General features: G+C 38.3%; 1 protein-coding gene across 6 annotated transcripts in view; it reads left to right on the forward strand.

The window, feature by feature from the left end:
* Positions 1-18,798, forward strand: part of LOC137762556 (flavin-containing monooxygenase 5-like) — a 58,545-nt gene that overhangs the window by 17,085 nt on the left and 22,662 nt on the right. For all 6 annotated transcript variants that reach the window (XM_068540619.1, XM_068540618.1, XM_068540620.1 and 3 more), the window contains one exon: positions 9,028-9,205. In XM_068540619.1, the coding sequence (XP_068396720.1) occupies positions 9,071-9,205 (135 nt within the window). In that variant the 5' untranslated portion in view covers positions 9,028-9,070. The remainder of the gene's footprint in view (positions 1-9,027; positions 9,206-18,798) is intronic.

The following is an 18,798-nucleotide window of genomic DNA, read 5'->3' on the forward strand; positions in this document are numbered from 1 at the left end:
GTGATTGTATTGGGCCCACCCAGATAATCCAGTATTAGTCTTTTTATATTAAGGACATCTGATTATCAAATTTAATTCCATCTGCAACCTTAATTCCTGCTGTCATGTAACATAACATATTCATAGGTTCCAGGGATTAGGACATGGACATCTTTGGGGGACCATTATTCTGCCTACCCTCCACTGAGTTAATTTCAATGATTTTATATCTCATTTCTTTTTTTTTTTTTTTTTTGCCTTTTGTTCACTAAATGTCAGAGTTTTTTTTTTTTTTTTTTACACACACACACTGTATTTTATTTTTACAAGAGATAAATAGACTGACACCAAGCATTGTACATGGATGACCACAACAAAAGCAACAAGGATTGCAATTACCAAACATGAAACACACTCATACTATGTCATAATATTGACATTCAGTCCAGCAATCCTCCACTGTAACAGCTCCTTTACTTTGCAGTGAAAATTGATTTGTATATTCTTTGCCTCTGAGTCCTTGTGGGATTTGTTTTTTTTAATTCAGACAGAAAGTCACAAAAATTATACTCATCCTCATCAGTTCACTCAGTCCCATGTAATTAATTTTTTTTTCATCTTGATCTTTTGTTAGCACTTTTATGAGTTCATCAGTTTTTCATTAGAGTTCTGAAAATGCTTATTCATTCAGTTCAGCAGTACAGTCAGTTACCAGAAACCTGTACTTGTCAGAGTCTTTTCCATGACTTTCTTGAAGATGAAACCCTTTTATAGGAACATATTTGCAAAATCATCAGAGTACACCCAGAACTGTCTGTAAATGACAAAAGACTTAAAAATGACCACAGTTAAAGATTTGATGAAAGTTTGTAATAATGCAGTTGACAAGAAAATTAGTTATTTCTGAGATATACATTTTAAAGTAATAACTAGGATTATTACTTATAACATTATACCAGAACATATAAGATTTTTAGAAATTTCATGTAATGTCTGAAACATTTATATTAACATATTTCCATACATATTTCCATACAAATACAAATATAAGATTTTTAGAAATTTCATGTAATGACTGAAACATTTATATTAACATATTTCCATACAAATAGCCCAATGAAAGTTTAGTATTAGTTGTTTTGTTTGTTTTTTTATACTGCAGGTTCTTATTAGGCATCAATTTTATACACATCAGTGTATACGTTTCAATCCCAATCGCCCAATTCAGCACACCACCATCCCCACCCCACTGCAGTTTTCCCCCCTTGGTGTCCATATGTCCATTCTCTACATCTGTGTCTCAACTTCTGCCCTGCAAACCAGCTCATCTGTACCATTTTTCTAGGTTCCACATACATGCATTAATATACGATATTTGTTTTTCTCTTTCTGACTTACTTCACTCTGTATGACAGTCTTTAGATCCATCCACGTCTCAACAAATGACTCAATTTCGTTCCTTTTTATGGCTGAGTAATATTCCATTGTATATATGTACCACAACTTCTTTATCCATTCGTCTGTTGATGGGCATTTAGGTTGCTCCCACGACCTGGCTATTGTAAATAGTGCTGCAATGAACATTCGGGTGCATGTGTCTTTTTGAATTACGGTTTTCTCTGGGTATATGCCCAGTAGTGGGATTGCTGGGTCATATGGTAATTCTATTTTTAGTTTTTTAAGGAACCTCCATATTGTTCTCCATAGTGGCTGTATCAATTTACATTCCCACCAACAGTGCAAGAGGTTTCCCTTTTCTCCACACCCTCTCCAGCATTTGTTGTTTGTAGATTTTCTGATGATGCCCATTCTAACAGGAGTGAGGTGATACCTCATTGTAGTTTTGATTTGCATTTCTCTAATAATTAGTGATGTTGAGCAGCTTTTCATGTGCTTCGTGGCCGTCTGTATGTCTTCTTTGGAGAAATGTCTATTTAGGTCTTCTGCCCATTTTTGGATTGGGGTGTTTGTTTCTTTAATATTGAGCTGAATGAGCTGTTTATATATTTTGGAGATTAATCCTTTGTCCGTTGATTCATTTCCAAATATTTTCTCCCATTCTGAGGGTTGTCTTTTCGTCTTGTTTATGGTTTCCTTTGCTGTGCAAAAGCTTTGAAGTTTCCTTAGGTCCCACTTGTTTATTTTTGTTTTTATTTCCATTACTCTAGGAGGTGGATCAAAAGAGATCTTGCTGTGATTTATGTCAAAGAGTGTTCTTCCTATGTTTTCCTCTAAGAGTTTTATAGTGTCCAGTCTTATATTTAGGTCTCTAATCCATTTTGAGTTTATTTTTGTGTATGGTGTTAGGGAGTATTCTAATTTCATTCTTTTACATGTAGCTGTCCAGTTTTCCCAGCACCACTTATTGAAGGGACTGTCTTTTCTCCATTGTATATCTTTGCCTCCTTTGTCATAGATTAGTTGACCATAGGTGCGTGGGTTAATCTCTGGGCTTTCTATCTTGTTCCATTGATCTATGTTTCTGTTTTTGTGCCAGTACCATATTGTCTTGATTACTGTAGCTTTGTAGTATAGTCTGAAGTCAGGGAGTCTGATTCCTCCAGCTCCGTTTTTTTCCCTCAAGACTGCTTTGGCTATTCGGGGTCTTTTGTGTCTCCATACAAATTTTAATATGATTTGTTCTAGCTCCGTAAAAAATGCCATTGGTAATTTGATAGGGATTGCATTGAATCTGTAGATTGCTTTGGGTAGTAGAGTCATTTTCACAATGTTGATTCTTCCAATCCAAGAACATGGTATATCTCTCCATCTGTTGGTATCATCTTTAATTTCTTTCATCAGTGTCTTATAGTTTTCTGCATACAGGTCTTTTGTCTCCCTAGGTAGGTTTATTCCTAGGTATTTTATTCTTTTTGTTGCAATGGTAAATGGGAGTGTTTCCATAATTTCTCTTTCAGATTTTTCATCATTAGTGTATAGGAATGCAAGAGATTTCTGTGCATTAATTTTGTATCCTGCAACTTTACCATAGTCATTAATTAGCTCTAGCAGTTTTCTGGTGGCAGTTTTAGGATTCTCTATGTATAGTATCATGTCATCCGCAAACAGTGACAGTTTTACTTCTTCTTTTCCAATTTGTATTCCTTTTATTTCTTTTTCTTCTCTGATTGCCGTGGCTAGGACTTCCAGAACTATGTTGAATAATAGTGGTGAGAGTGGACATCCTTGTCTCGTTCCTGATCTTAGAGGAAATGCTTGCAGTTTTTCACCATTGAGAATGATGTTTGCTGTGGGTTTGTCATATATGGCCTTTATTATGTTGAGGTAGGTTCCCTCTATGCCCACTTTCTGGAGAGTTTTTATCAGAAATGGGTGTTGAATTTTGTCAAAAGCTTTTTCTGCATCTATTGAGATGATCATATGGTTTTTATTCTTCAATTTGTTAATATGGTGTATCACATTGATTGATTTGCGTATATTGAAGAATCCTTGCATCCCTGGGATAAATCCCACTTGATCGTGGTGTATGATCCTTTTAATGTGTTGTTGGATTCTGTTTGCTAGTATTTTGTTGAGGATTTTTGCATCTATATTCATCAGTGATATTGGTCTGTAATTTTCTTTTTTTGTAGTGTCTTTGTCTGGTTTTGGTATCTGGGTGATGGTGGCCTCATAGAATGAGTTTGGGAGTGTTCCTTCCTCTGCAGTTTTTTGGAAGAGTTTGAGAAGGATGGGTGTTAGCTCTTCTCTAAATGTTTGATAGAATTCACCTGTGAAGCCATCTGGTCCTGGACTTTTGTTTGTTGGAAGATTTTTAATCACAGTTTCAATTTCATTACTTGTGATTGGTCTGTTCATATTTTCTGTTTCTTCCTGGTTCAGTCTTGGAAATTTATACCTTTCTAAGAATTTGTCCATTTCTTCCAGGTTGTCCATTTTATTGGCATAAAGTTGCTTGTAGTAGTCTCTTAGGATGCTTTGTATTTCTGCGGTGTCTGTTTTAAATTCTCCTTTTTCATTTCTGATTTTATTGATTTGAGTCCTCTCCCTCTTTTTCTTGATGAGTCTGGCTAATGGCTTATCAATTTTGTTTATCTTCTCAAAGAACCAACTTTTAGTTTTATTGATCTTTGCTATTGTTTTCTTTGTTTCTATTTCATTTATTTCTGCTCTGATCTTTATGATTTCTTTCCTTCTGCTAACTTTGGGTTTTGTTTGTTCTTCTTTCTCTAGTTCCTTTAGGTGTAAGGTTAGATTGTTTACTTGAGATTTTTCTTGTTTCTTGAGGTAGGCTTGTATAGCTATAAACTTCCCTCTTAGAACTGCTTTTGCTGCATCCCATAGGTTTTGGGTCGTCGTGTTTTCATTGTCATTTGTCTCTAGGTATTTTTTTATTTCCTCTTTGATTTCTTCAGTGATCTCTTGGTTATTTAGTAAGGTATTGTTTAGCCTCCATGTGTTTGTCTTTTTTACGTTTTTTTCCCTGTAATTCATTTCTAATCTCATAGCGTTGTGGTCAGAAAAGATGCTTGATATGATTTCAATTTTCTTAAATTTACTGAGGCTTGATTTGTGACCCAAGATGTGATCTATCCTGGAGAATGTTCCGTGCGCACTTGAGAAGAACGTGTAATCTGCTGTTTTTGGATGGAATGTCCTATATATATCAATTAAATCTATCTGGTCTATTGTGTCATTTAAAGCTTCTGTTTCCTTATTTATTTTCATTTTGGATGATCTGTCCATTGGTGTAAGTGAGGTGTTAAAGTCCCCCACTATTATTGTGTTACTGTCGATTTCCTCTTTTATAGCTGTTAGCAGTTGCCTTATGTATTGAGGTGCTCCTATGTTGGGTGCATATATATTTATAATTGTTATATCTTCTTCTTGGATTGATCCCTGGATCATTATGTAGTGTCCTTCCTTGTCTCTTGTAACATTCTTTATTTTAAAGTCTATTTTATCTGATATGAATATAGCTACTCCAGCTTTCTTTTGATTTCCATTTGCATGGAATGTCTTTTTCCATCCCCTCACTTTCAGTCTGTATGTGTCCCTAGGTCTAAAGTGGGTCTCTTGTAGACAGCATATATAGGGGTCTTGTTTTTGTATCCATTCAGCCAGTCTATGTCTTTTGGTTGGGGCATTTAATCCATTCACGTTTAAGGTAATTATCGCTATGTATGTTCCTTGACCATTTTCTTAATTGTTTTGGGTTTGTTTTTGTAGGTCCTTTTCTTCTCTTGTGTTTCCCACTTAGAGAAGTTCCTTTAGCATTTGTTGTACAGCTGGTTTGGTGGTGCTGAATTCTCTTAGCTTTTGCTTGTCTGTAAAGCTTTTGATTTCTCCATCAAATCTAAATGAGATCCTTGCCGGGTAGAGTAATCTTGGTTGTAGGTTCTTCCCTTTCATCACTTTAAGTATATCATGCCACTCCCTTCTGGCTTGCAGAGTTTCTGCTGAGAAATCAGCTGTTAACCTTATGGGAGTTCCCTTGTATGTTATTTGTCGTTTTTCCCTTGCTGCTTTCAATAATTTTTCTTTGTCTTTAATTTTTGCCACTTTGATTACTATGTGTCTCGGCGTGTTTCTCCTTGGGTTTATTCTGTATGGGACTCTCTGCGCTTCCTGGACTTGGGTGGCTATTTCCTTTCCCATGTTAGGGAAGTTTTCGACTATAATCTCTTCAAATATTTTCTCTGGTCCTTTCTCTCTCTCTTCTCCTTCTGGGACCCCTATAATGCGAATGTTGTTGCGTTTAATGTTGTCCCAGAGGTCTCGTAGGCTGTCTTCATTTCTTTTCATTCTTTTTTCTTTAGTCTGTTCCGCAGCAGTGAATTCCACCGTTCTGTCTTCCAGGTCACTTATCCGTTCTTCTGCCTCAGTTATTCTGCTATTGATTCCTTCTAGTGTAGTTTTCATTTCAGTTATTGTATTGGTCATCTCTGTTTGCTTGTTCTTTAATTCTTCTAGGTCTTTGTTAATCATTTCTTGCATCTTCTCAATCTTTGCCTCCATTCTTATTCCGAGGTCCTGGATCATCTTCACTATCATTATTCTGAATTCTTTTTCTGGAAGGTTGCCTATCTCCACTTCATTTAGTTGTTTTTCTGGGGTTTTTTCTTGTTCCTTCATCTGGTACATAGCCCTCTGCCTTTTCATCTTGTCTATCTTTCTGTAACTGTGGTTTTTGGTCCACAGGCTGCAGGATTGTAGTTCTTCTTGCTTCTGCTGTCTGCCCTCTGGTGGTTGAGGCTATCTAAGAGGCTTGATGGGAGGCTCTGGTGGTGGCCAGACCATATTTTGAGCAGGAGTCTTCCTGATGGAGCCAAATGATTTCCAAAACCAAAGATCTATTTTTAAACATATTTTAAAGTAGTTGAAATAAGGAAAGCTATGCTCAGCTAAAAGCAGTTCAGCTACAGTGTAAACTGTAAAGGCAGGAGTTAAGCAAAGGATAAGGATGCAATAGAGAGATGAGAAATGGACAAAGGACTTGTGGCTAAATAAGACGTAAAAATGTCCTCATAAAGGAGCAGTATATATAGTTTTTGAAGCCAAGGCCTGAAGCCAGACTGCCAGGTGTACCTCCCTGCCTTTTCACTTACTTGCAGAAGAAGTGCTTGATAGTACTTTCTCCATGGGGTTGCTGAGAGGAATTCCTGTGTCCCTTCCTATTCTGCCTTTTGCACCATTACAAGGTAAACCCTTGAGAAATAACCATTGGTCTGGGAAGGATACTTCTGCGGTGAAGTCAGTAAGTCAAACCCAGGGCTGGGGACTTCCGTGGTGGCACAGTGGTTAAGAATCTGCCTGCCAATGCAGGGGACACGGGTTCAAGTCCTGGTCCGGGAAGATCCCACATGCCGCAGAGCAACTAAGCCCATGCACCACAACTACTGAGCCTGTGCTCTAGAACCCATGAGCCACAACTACTGAGCCCACGTGCCCCGACTACTGAAGCCTGTGTGCCTAGAGCCCATGCTCTGCCACAAAGAGACGCCACCACAATGAGAAGCCCGTACCACAACGAAAAGTAGCCCCTGCTCGCCACAACTAGAGAAAGCCCTCACACAGCAACAAAGACCCAATGCAGCCAAAAATTAATTAATTAATTTATTTATTTATTAATTTAAAAAAAACCCAGGGCTGGCATTATTGGCAACAAATCACCTTCAGCAAAGTTGACTCAGGCATTAGTAAAAGTGAAACTGATAGGTGGTGTTTTGGGGGGCTCCAAGGAGCTGCAGTCCTTTATGTCTCAACACAGAAAGGATTCAGTGAGAGGCAAAGTGATCGATAAGAAGTGATTTATTAGAATAGGATGCTTGCAAAGCTTGTGAGTGGGCAGGCCAGAGGGTGCCATGCCCTGAGAATTTAGCAGACTACAGTTTTATAATCAAAGGAAAAGTAGGGAGGGGGAAAAGACCACCTTGTTCCTCATTCTTTAGTAGACGTCACGCTTGCATCTCAGCTCCTCCTCCAGGCTGGGCGGGGGAGTTTTCTTGTCCCTACATGGTCAAGCTATGACTGTCATGGCACTATGGAAAACTTATTTCAGGTCTCAGTACAATGAGAGTCTTTCACTTTGAAATGTCACCTTTCCATAAATTATTGGTTTTTAAGTGTGCAGAGAGCATGTCCTAGGGGTCATTAACTTACTGAGCTCACTGGGCAGGATGTGGGTCTCATACCACCATTGTTTTATTGTTTTGGGACATGTTTTGTCTTATGCTTCTGCTGCATGGGTTTTGTTGCTAAACAGGCCTGCTTGGTTTTGTGGTTAAGCAAACCTGCTTTCTTGAATGATCATTAACTTACAGGGGTCACTCATACTATTTTCTTTACTTACAATCCCCTAGTGGGGTTAACTATTTAAGTACCTAATTTGTCCCTTTACTCTGTCCCTAACATAAGGGGCGCAAAGATGCATAGCATCAGCCACAACGTACCTCTCCCAGAACCCCTTACACCTGTCAAAACAGACTCCTGGGTTGAATGAGCCCTGATTCTGACCCAATGTGTGAAATCTTATATCCATTACATTGGTATTTCGTGCATGATTTTGTATTTGAAGAATCTGTTACATTTTAAAAGTGGATATTTTGTGTTTGTAATCACACAGGTAACTGTGTGAGGAAAGCGCTTTTTTACAGTATTTTTATCTTTTTGAAATTATCTGTTTGTGTATCAGTCTTCTCTACTAAACTATAAGCTCCTCTAAGTAGGAAACTTAATCCACTCACTCCTCACTGTACCCCAGCACACAGCTCAGTGCATGGGTATTTTAAAGTAAATTTCTTCCCGTAGCACAGAACCAAAGATCCGATTTGTGGGGTTGGGGGTTGGGTTGGAGAGGTGGATGAGGGGCCGGGATGTGTTTTAACAGATCTCCTGAAAGATAGATGTTCTCCACTTAAGCTTTTGGAGCAAGACTTGCTTCGGGGTTGTTGGTGACAGTTTCCCTTCACCAGTAGGAGTTTGTCACTATAAGACAACACCAGGAAGTTAAAAGTGAATGGGAAGGGCGGGTGATGGAGATTCCGACCCCTAGGGTCTCCCCTGAGAGTAGCTGAGAGTGCAGGCAACTGCAGGTGAAAAACAGAGAGGTCATAGGGTTAATTTTTTCTGCCCAGAGCAGGTTTGGCCCACGTTTTATACCCTCTGTGAGAGTAATGGGTGCTGCTGAGTGGGTGGTGTGTTGCCTGAAAGGAGGTGGAGCTGAACAGCCCCTCCACATTGGCTATTGCTGCTGTTTGTACTTTGTTGCTTTACATTTCTTTGCAAAGAGCTGAAAGTGCAGTGCCCTCCAGATCGCAGCTGAAGGATCTGCCAGTGTTGGGGCAAAGGCAGCGAGGTCGGGTACCGCAGCAGAGCTCTCAGCTCTGGGTCTCAGCTCTTGGTCTTCCAGGCACAGGGCTTACCCATCCAAGGTGTAGTAGTTCCCGGTGGTCCACAAGGACACTGGAATCTGGGTTCCCCAAAGGCACCTGCTGTTGCAGCATTTATCTAAATGCCACATTCAAGCTCTTCTTTGAAAGGTGTTAACTGATGTGTGCTTTCTGTCTTTTGTCATCCTTTCTTTAGGACAGGTTACACTGACCCAGCCCGGTGAAGATCTCTGGAGACCATGACTAAGAAAAGAATTGCTGTGATTGGGGGAGGAGTGAGTGGGCTCACGTCTATCAAGTGCTGCCTGGAAGAAGGCTTGGAGCCCGTCTGCTTTGAAGGGACTGATGACATCGGAGGGCTGTGGAGGTTTCAGGTAAATCTCCTGGTTCCTTAATACTTGGAACTCTCGCCGTAACTAGGTGCATAAGATATTTTACCTTGTGTCAGGAAGTATGACGGGCTTCACAGTGATTAAACCTGCCAGACTTCAACATGCTGACCTCTTCTCAGCAGCCATCACCTCAGGTTCTATGCATGTTCCTCTTTCCCTACGCTGGCAGCAAAATGGGACGCAGGTATCACTCGTTTTTTCCTTTACTGATGTCTGTGAAAATGGCACAGAGATCATTTTCATTTACAGATCTTCCTTGATTTACAATGAGGTTACATCTTGATAAGTCCATCGTAAATTGAAAATATCCTGTTACAAATGTATTTAATACACCTAACCTACCTAACACCATAGCTGAGCCTAGCCTACCTTAAACGTGCTCAAAACAATTACGTTAGCCTACAGTCAGGCAAAATCATCTCACACAAAGCCTATTTTATAATAAAGTGTCGAATAGCTCATGTAATTTATTGAATGCTGTATTGAACATGAAAAACAGAATGGTTGTTTGGGTACAGAATGGTTGTAAGTCTATCAGTTGTTTACCGCCCTGATCCTTCCAGCTGACTGGAAGCTGCCACTGCCCAGCATCACCAGAGTATGATACAAAATATCGCTAACCGGGGACAAGATCAAAATTCAAAATTCGAAGTGTGGTTTCTATTGAATGTGTATCACTTTTGAACCATTGTAAAGTCAAAATATCACAAGTTGGGCACTGTCTGTAATGAGTTTTGCTGCTATCCAGAAAAGGGTAACAATCTTGGGGGGGGGGGTGTAGCAGAATGGAAGACATGTAAAGTGGTTGCTCTTGGTCTGCGTTCATCGGGAAGTGACCTAGAATACTGCTTACAACTCCTTCCAGGAATCCCCCTTTTCAATCTCTTCTAACCTTACTGTTTTTTTTTCTTTTCTTTCTTACCTTCCTTCCTTTGTTGCTTCCTTCCTTCTTTACTTTAAACAATTCTCTAATGATTCTAGTGCTTGAATAGGATATAAAATCTGGCTGCCTTCCTTGCTTTGCACTTTTCCTTCACTTGAGAAATCAAAGCAGTAGTCCTGTCTTCAGGGAAGGGCAGAGGGCACCTGCAACTGGGTTTTCTTGTCCTTGCATAGACTCAGTTTTAAAGTTGAGTTGCTTTAATATGCACACCCAGCCCTGCAACTTGTTACTAACAGTTAAGGTATCTTCTTACTTAAATGATAGTTAAGCTTATTATATGTCAAAGAATATCACCCTCCTTAACTGATCTCCAAAGCAACATCCATTGGGTTTGCTTTTCAACTCACTTTTTAAGCCAGTGAATGGTATTAAGGTGTCCAGATTTGTTTCATATTTCACAAAATGAACACGGTGTTGGCCAGCTACTTAAAAGTGGTTTCATTCGTTCATAGCATTCCTTAGTAGAAGAGCAGTACAGTTGTTTTGCATCTTGGCTCTGCCTTGGGGACTAACTCTATTTGACAATCGTCCTTATTCGGATCTAGGGCGGATACCCCTTAGCACACCACCCATGCCTCGGTCACAATCAGTCTTGGGCATGGGCTGAAAAGACTGTTAATAAATATTTTGTAATCAATAGAAAATTTTACTTTTGAAATCCAGCCCAACATAGTGTAGAGGTTAAGAGCACCTCTACTTTGTCTGGGTTCAAATCCTACTGTGACCTTGGGGAAACCCATTAAACCTCTCTGTACCTCTGTGTTGTCATCTTAAAAACTGGTACCCACTTCATAGAGTTATTGTGGGGATTAAGTGAATGAATAATTATGTCATGACTAATAACAGTGGCACAATAATTGCTAAACATCAGTTATTATTCAGTAGGCCTAGAGTGTGGCCCACACATTTGGTGTCTGGTAAGCATCCTAGCCAGGTCTGGCAACTACTGACCAGGCATGAAATTAGTGAAGGGTCCACCATCCTACCTGATTATCAGGTTTTATTTCCAAAGTGATTTAAACTTCTTCTCTGTTAAAGACCCAATTTGGAGTTTTTCTGATTATACCCTTGGTAAAATTTCAACACCTTATAAACTGCTTCCTTGAAAATAAATGTGCTATATTTCATTATAACATTCTGACTTCTGTTAAGACAGACCACATCTGTGTCTATATATTATATATAACATACATATATTTTACATATATTATACACACACACACACACACAAACACCACTATATCTCTAGAGCCACGGGTGATGCCTGGCATATATTAGGCACCAAATATATTTACATTTTATAAATGAATCCTAGAGAAGCAAAATATCTTGGGTGGCTGCTTAGAATGCTTGTGGAAATAGAGACCTTCATTCTCACATATTCCACAGTTACACAGTTGTGGAGCCTGAGGTATTATAAACATCCATTAATTGTGGATTAAACATGTTTTACATGCTGATGCTGATTTCCTCAAGAATTGCCTCTGAGATCTGCTTTTCTATGACCCCCTTGCTTGTTATTTGGAGTCTTCCTGTCCCCCATCCTACACCCCATAAATTTTCTGTAATTCATTGGGGATTTCATATATAGGATCATCCCAAGCGATTTGGAATTCCACCATTGCTACCGGGTGTCCAGTAAGCCACTGGGAACTCAAGGCTTCCATTTTCTCTTTCTTTTAACAGGTCTCAGGGACTCAGTATAAATTTCTTTCTTCTTGATCTCCTCATTAATGTTAGACCAGACTGATGGTGAAAAGTCGGTAGTAACGTGAGACATATCACTTCAATTTTCATACTACAATATTACTTTATGAACGAAATAGCTTAAAATGATAAATCCCTTATGAAATGCTGAGGTTTTAAGAAGTATGTAATGCTGGAAAATAATTTTTAATATTCTTTAGTCAATCTGAATTTTAAAAATCCTTAAAGTATACCAAAGCAGTGCTTCTCCAAGTTTAATGTGCACATGAATCACTGGAGCTTTTGCTGAGGTGTACATTGCGATTCATTAATCTGGGGTGGTGCCAAGATTCTATATTTCAGGTAAAGCCCCAGGTGATGTTGATGCTGCTGATCTGATAACTACAGTTCACGTAGTGAGGTTCTAAAGTGTATATGTGATACAAAGGTACCACACGGATACAATATAATGTAAAATGAGGCATATTTAATACATTTATTTAAAGTATGAAATTAAGTAATAAACACCCTTAGATGAATAGGTGTTTTTAATTCTTAAATATCAACCACCACCCCCAAAAAAAGACAACTGAATGGATACAAAAATATTTAAAAGAGGGTAACTGTAGAGCAGTGGCTGTCAGCTTTGGCTGCAGCACTGAACAATCACCTGGGGAACTTTAACAAACTTTAACAAATACTGATATCAGTCCATCCAGATTCTGGTTTTATTGGCCTGGGGTGTCAATAAAGCTCTCCACTAGTTATTTCTAATGCGCAGCCAACATGGAAACCTTTGCCCTTCAGCTTTTACCCCAGCTTTCCCAGGTGATTAATGAGGATGACATTGCATCTTTAAAACAAAATCGATAACAGTTCATTGAACAAACATTTCTGAAGCTCAGACTATGTTAGAGGGTGTGGAGATACAGAGTTATATAACCTCCTGCCACTGCCCTCAGGCATTCTGCAGTTTAGCTAAGGATGTGTGGAGAAAAGACTTCTGAGGTGGATGGGATAAACTCTGGTGCCCTGAGCTTTCTGGGGCCAGCACACGACCTCTTACCAGCAGATACACATTCTTGTCTACACATTAGACAAGGAGCAATTAAAACAGGGTCTCTGGGAGTAGGGACCAGGCATTAGTATTTTAGAGTTCCCCAGATGAGTCCAATGTGAAGACAACTCTGAGAACAACAGTCCTAAAACAGCTTCTGTCCCACGGGATTCTGAGAGTCTGTCAAAGGAACAGAAGTGCCACACTGTTCTCACTCCTCCCACTGACGGGGAGTCATTTTGCTCCTTTCTTCTGCCCCTACTATTGCCTCCAATCCCTTCAGTTCCAATTACACCACCCTACGTCCCTGGTTCTCTCTTTTCTCATATGAACTTCCTACTCAATGCGAGTCATGTGCTTAGGCAGGAAATAGAATCAAGATATATCTCTAGAGGGCAGATTATTCGCCGATAGTAGGAAATACTAAAATGCAGGAGCAGAATCTTCCTTTTCCACTCACTGACTCAGTACTGCTCTGCCCTCACTCTCTTTTGTAAAGCAGTGAGTTGACAGTAATGAACCCTACGTAGGGTCCAATCAGGTGTTTAGAAGGGCTTGAAGGTTTTTGTTGACACACAATAACACTTTGTTGTCTTAGTTGCTTGAAAAAGAATACAAATATATTATTATTGTCACAGGGGTAAGATCTGTGATTCATTTAGCTTAGTGACCCCAACAGACCTGCTGTGGAAAGCATGGCTCTACCCCTTGTACTAAACTTTGAACCCTTGGAAAACAGGGACAGACTTGTATTTTTTAGCATTAATATAGTGTTTTTATTACAGAGAGACTTTAGAAATATCTACTGAATGAATGAATGAAGTCAAATTTGATAGTTAGGAATGTGTCTACCCCTGCTGCCTCAAACATCTTGGTTCCAAAAGGACCCTACCACTCATTAATTTTTTCAAAAAAAGCGTACTATGTAAAAACAACATGTTTAAATAAACTTTGAATTTTAGAACTGTGTTAGACTTACAGAATTATTAGGAAGATAGTACAGAGTTCCCATATACCCCATGCCCAGATATTATTAACCTCTTATATTAGTATGATACCTTTGTCCTAATTAATGAACCAGTATTGATACATTATTATTAATTGAAGTCCATGCTTTATTCAGATTTACTTAGGTTTTTCCCTAATGGCCTTTTCCTGTTCCAGGTGTTCCCATCCAGGACAACACATTACACGTAGTTGTCATGTCTCCTTAGGCTCCTCTTGGCTGTGACAATTTCTCAGACTTTCCTTGTTTTTGATGACCCTGACAGTTTTGAGGGTTACTGGTTAGGTATTTTATAGAATGTCCCTCAACTGGGATTTGTCTGATGTTTTCATCATGGTTAGACCGGAGTTATGAATTTTGGAGAGGAAGGCCTTAGAGGTAGGGTGCTGTTCTCATCACATCATATCAATGGTACACATTATCAAACTTATCACACTGATTGATGTTAACTTTGACGACCTGGCTTGAGATGGTGTTTATCAGGGTTTGCCACTGTAAAGTTGCTCTTTTTTTTCTCCCTTGTCATACTATACTCTTTGCAAGAAAGTCACTAGGCACAGTCCACATTTAAGGACAAAGTTGGCTATTCTAGGCCTTTTTTCTTTCCACATATATTTTAGAATCAGTTTGTCAATATCTACAAAATAGCTAGCTGGGATGTTGATTGGGATTGTGTTGAATCTACAGATCAAGTTGGGAAAACTGACATCTTAACAATACTGAGTCTTCCAATCTATGAGCACAGCATATATTTCCATTTATTTATATCTTTGATTTTCTTCTTCTGTGTTTTATGGTATCTGCATATCAGTCTCATACATATTTTGTTAGATTTTTACCTAAGCACTTAATTTGGGGGGAGTGTTATTATAAATGGTAGTTTTTTTAAATTTCAAAGTCCAATTTTTCATTTCTGGTATATAGGAAAGTAATTGACTTTTGTATATTAACCTTGTATCTTGCAACCCTGCTATAATTGCTTATTAGTTCCAGGAATTTGTTTTTTAAACCTTTGAGATTTTCTACATAGTCATATCATCTGTGAATAAAAATAATTTTATTTATTCCTTTCCAGGCTGTATACTTTTATTTCCATTTCTTATCTTATTACATTAGTTAGGATTTCTAGTACAGTGTTGAGTAGAAGTTGTAAGAGAGGATATCCTTGCCTTGTTCTCAATTTTATGGGGGGGAAATTGTTCATTTTCTCACTATTAAGTATGCTGTTAGCTGCAGGTATTTTGTAGATGTTCTTTATTAAATTGAAGATGTTTCCCTCTATTCTTAGTTTGTTGAAGTTTTTTATCATCAAGGTGTAGTATAAACAACATTTCTACAAAAAGAAAAGAAAAAATCCTACCTCCTTAATAAATCAATTTTTTTCCTACTTTGAAGTTTTATTGATTTAAAATAAATAAAATATACTCATATAACAGGCGAGAGATTATACAATGTATAATTATATGAACATGGGTAGACATAGGTATACAATTGCCCTAGGCATACATAATATTATATATTTGGTGATTAGAATGTGACCTTAATTTTGTAATATTACTTTTTCCACTTAAAGTTATATCATAGGCCATTTTCAGTGTTCCTATACAGATTTCAAAATCATAGTTTTAAGTATCTCCAAATTCAATCTCTATAATTCACTCATTAATTCATTTCAAAGCATTTATTAAGCATCCACTATATATGAGATACTGTTTTAATGATAGAGATGCAAAAAATAAGACATAAATCCTACTTTCGGGTACCTCACAGTCATAGAAAGAAATGCAGAATATTGTGTGTTCTAATTTGCCTTGATGGCAATCTGAGCAGAGAGTTTTGGCAGCTTGGAGGTTGATTGTGGCATTTAACTCAGTGGAGAGAACAAGAAATACTTCACCAAAGAAATGACATTTGATGTGACTCTTGAATTATAGATAGGAATTTTCCAAATGAAGGAGCAGTACTATACTGTTACAAAAGTTTAAAGTTGTGAAAGAGTCTGGAATGTTTCAACAACAATTTAATGACTCAGAAGCTTGAAATTAACTGAGGAGAGCACTAAATGAAGATAAAAAGATAGACTGGGATAAATTGTGAAACATGCTGAGTTTCAAAATAAGAAATTTGGTTTTCCAAATGGAATCAGTTGACGCTGTTAAGCAGTGGGATGACAGGATCTGCTTTGAGTTTAGCAGGATACTTAAGGAGTGGTGTGATATGTAAATTCTGCATCATATTGAGATACCATAATTTATTAAACCCTTTTCCTATGGGGGGAGGGAGGAATTTTAAGTGGTTTCTAATTAATAGCTATTTTAAATACTATAAAATGAATATATCTATGCATTTGATTTTGTATTATTTTGCAATTTTCCTTACAGCAAACTTTTGTGAATAAGATAAAAATATCTTATTCAACTGTTTCTGAAGTGAATTTTGATGTATTTCATTATTTTGTTATGCATTTTGTGAAATGTATTTCCTTTTTTTATATGTACCTTTCTCAGTATAATTCAACGTACATCTATTAAATATCTACTAAGTGCTATTTACAATTTTATATGCTGTAGGAAGGATCATGAATACAAGTCAAGGGGCTTACAGTCTACTTGGGGAGATAAAGAATAGACTCTAAGACATTACGGAGGTCTTTGAATCCTAAGCTGAAAAATATAAACTAGAGAAAATGGGGCAGTATACAAAATTTTAATTAGGGCAGAGATACAACCATACCCTAGAAAGAACACTTTGGTGGAAGTAGGTAGGATAGATTAGAAGAGACTTGTAAAAACATCATTAGCAGCCAAAGGGAACGAGATCTTGAAGTATAGGGCAGAGAAATGCAAATGGTCTCTTCAGGTTTCTGAAATTGAAAAATTCTTCTCTAAAAATGGGAGGAAAATCATCTCTAATGTGGGCAAAGCCAGTGAACACTCTCCTTCGTGGCCATTTAATGTTCAGTAACATCCAAATATCTTTTTCTGGAATAAAAAGAGAAGAGGGGGTCCAAATTGGTTAAGGAAATTTTCCATAATCAAAACAATTTTTAAAAATTCTAGTAGAGTTGAAAAGTCATCGTTTGTGATATCTCAGTGACAGACTAATATAACAATCTGGGTAGATATGGCGCTATTTTATGTGATCGCTACAACACCCCCGTGAGGTAGTTATTAGAAGTTTTTGAGGAAGCAAAGAAGATAACCTTGATGGGGAAAGAACAGTGAACTGCGGTTAAATGTCAGCTAGAGCAATGCCTCTCTGCTTTCAGATGCATCTGAAACTCTTGAGGACTTTGTTAAAAGGCACGTTCCGATTCAGTAGGTCTGGGGTGGGGCCTGAGATTCTGCGTTTCTAACAATCTCCCAAGTGCTGCCCCTGCTGCTAGTCCACAGATCCTACTTCAGGTAGCACAGATCTGGAGCAGTGCGTTCTCAAAATTACAGTGAATTTTGTTGGGCATTAAATGGTTCTGAGACCAATTCCAGTGTGTGTATGTGGGTGGCGAGTGGTCCCCAGACACCAGCAAACAATTCTCAAACAGTAGCAGGATGTCCAAGAATTAAACTCAATTCTGATCCCTATCTACCCAGAGACAGCATCAGATTCCACAAATTGAGGGCTCAGTCCTACAAGACTTCCCCCTCGACCCCACTTCAGACACCAGTCATAAGCCCTGGTTATTACCTGGGCTTCTGACCAACCAGCTACAGATTGGAGGTTCCAACAACCCCCTCCTTGGATTTGGACTTCAGTTGCCAGTCTCAAGTCCAGGTTGTTACGTATACTTCTGACCAACTGACTATAAATCAGAAATTCCCACGAACCCCTCCCCCATTGGGTTTGATTAATTTGCTAGAGCAGCTCCAGAATACAGGAAACCCATTTACTCACTAGGTAACTGGTTTGTTATAAAAGAATATAATTTAGGAACAGGCAAATGAAAGAGATACATAGGGAAAAGGACACTGAGCTTCCATGCCCTCTCCAGGCACACTGCTCTTCTCTAATCTCTTCCATTCACCATCCTGGGAGCTCCCTGAACCCCACTCTTTTGGGTTTTTATAGAGAATTTATGAAATAGGCATGATTGATTAAATCATTGGGCATTGGCTATTGATTCAACTTACAGCCCCTGTCGCCTCCCCAGAGGTCAGGGGATAGGCAACTGAAAGTTACAACCCTCTAATCACAGGGTTTGCTCCATTGGTAACCAGCCCCCATCTTTAGTTGCTTTCTAAAGGTCACCATACTAACATAACAAAAGACACTTTGTATCACTCTCAACACTTAGGAAATTAGGAGAGTTTTGGGAGCTCTAAGCCAGGAACTGTGGAGAAAGACCAAATATATATGAGAAATATATTTTGACCATCTGGATAACCAAATATATATTTCTTATAAATCACAATATTGTAGGCATTTAACTTATTTCATTTTTATGTTATAAATAATGCTATCGTTAACATCCTTTAACATAAATCTTTGTCTACAATGCTGAATCTTTCTTTAAAAGGCTATGTTGCAAGGGTTTCATATTCTTGCCACATTGCTGTCCAGAAAACATTGTACTAAGATCTCATTTCACCTCATTTTTGCTAACACTGAGTAATTGTCTTTTAATTTAGTAAAAATGAGGTAAAATGAGAACACACAGTGGACAGAATGTAAGTTAGTATAGTGTTTCCTGGAGAACAATGTGGCAAGTGTATGAAACTCTTGAAACTTCCCAAGGCTTTGAAATATATATACTATTTAAAAGACTATTACTCAGATGGGCAGTTCTCACTTGGAGTCTTATGTCATGGCAATCAGGTGACAGCTGAGACGACGTGTGCTATGACCTCTCTGCTCACATATTTAGAACGTCAGCTGGGATAACTAGA

The sequence above is a fragment of the Eschrichtius robustus genome, chromosome 3 (assembly GCF_028021215.1).
Source record: "Eschrichtius robustus isolate mEscRob2 chromosome 3, mEscRob2.pri, whole genome shotgun sequence".
NCBI classification, from domain to species: Eukaryota; Metazoa; Chordata; class Mammalia; order Artiodactyla; family Eschrichtiidae; genus Eschrichtius; species Eschrichtius robustus.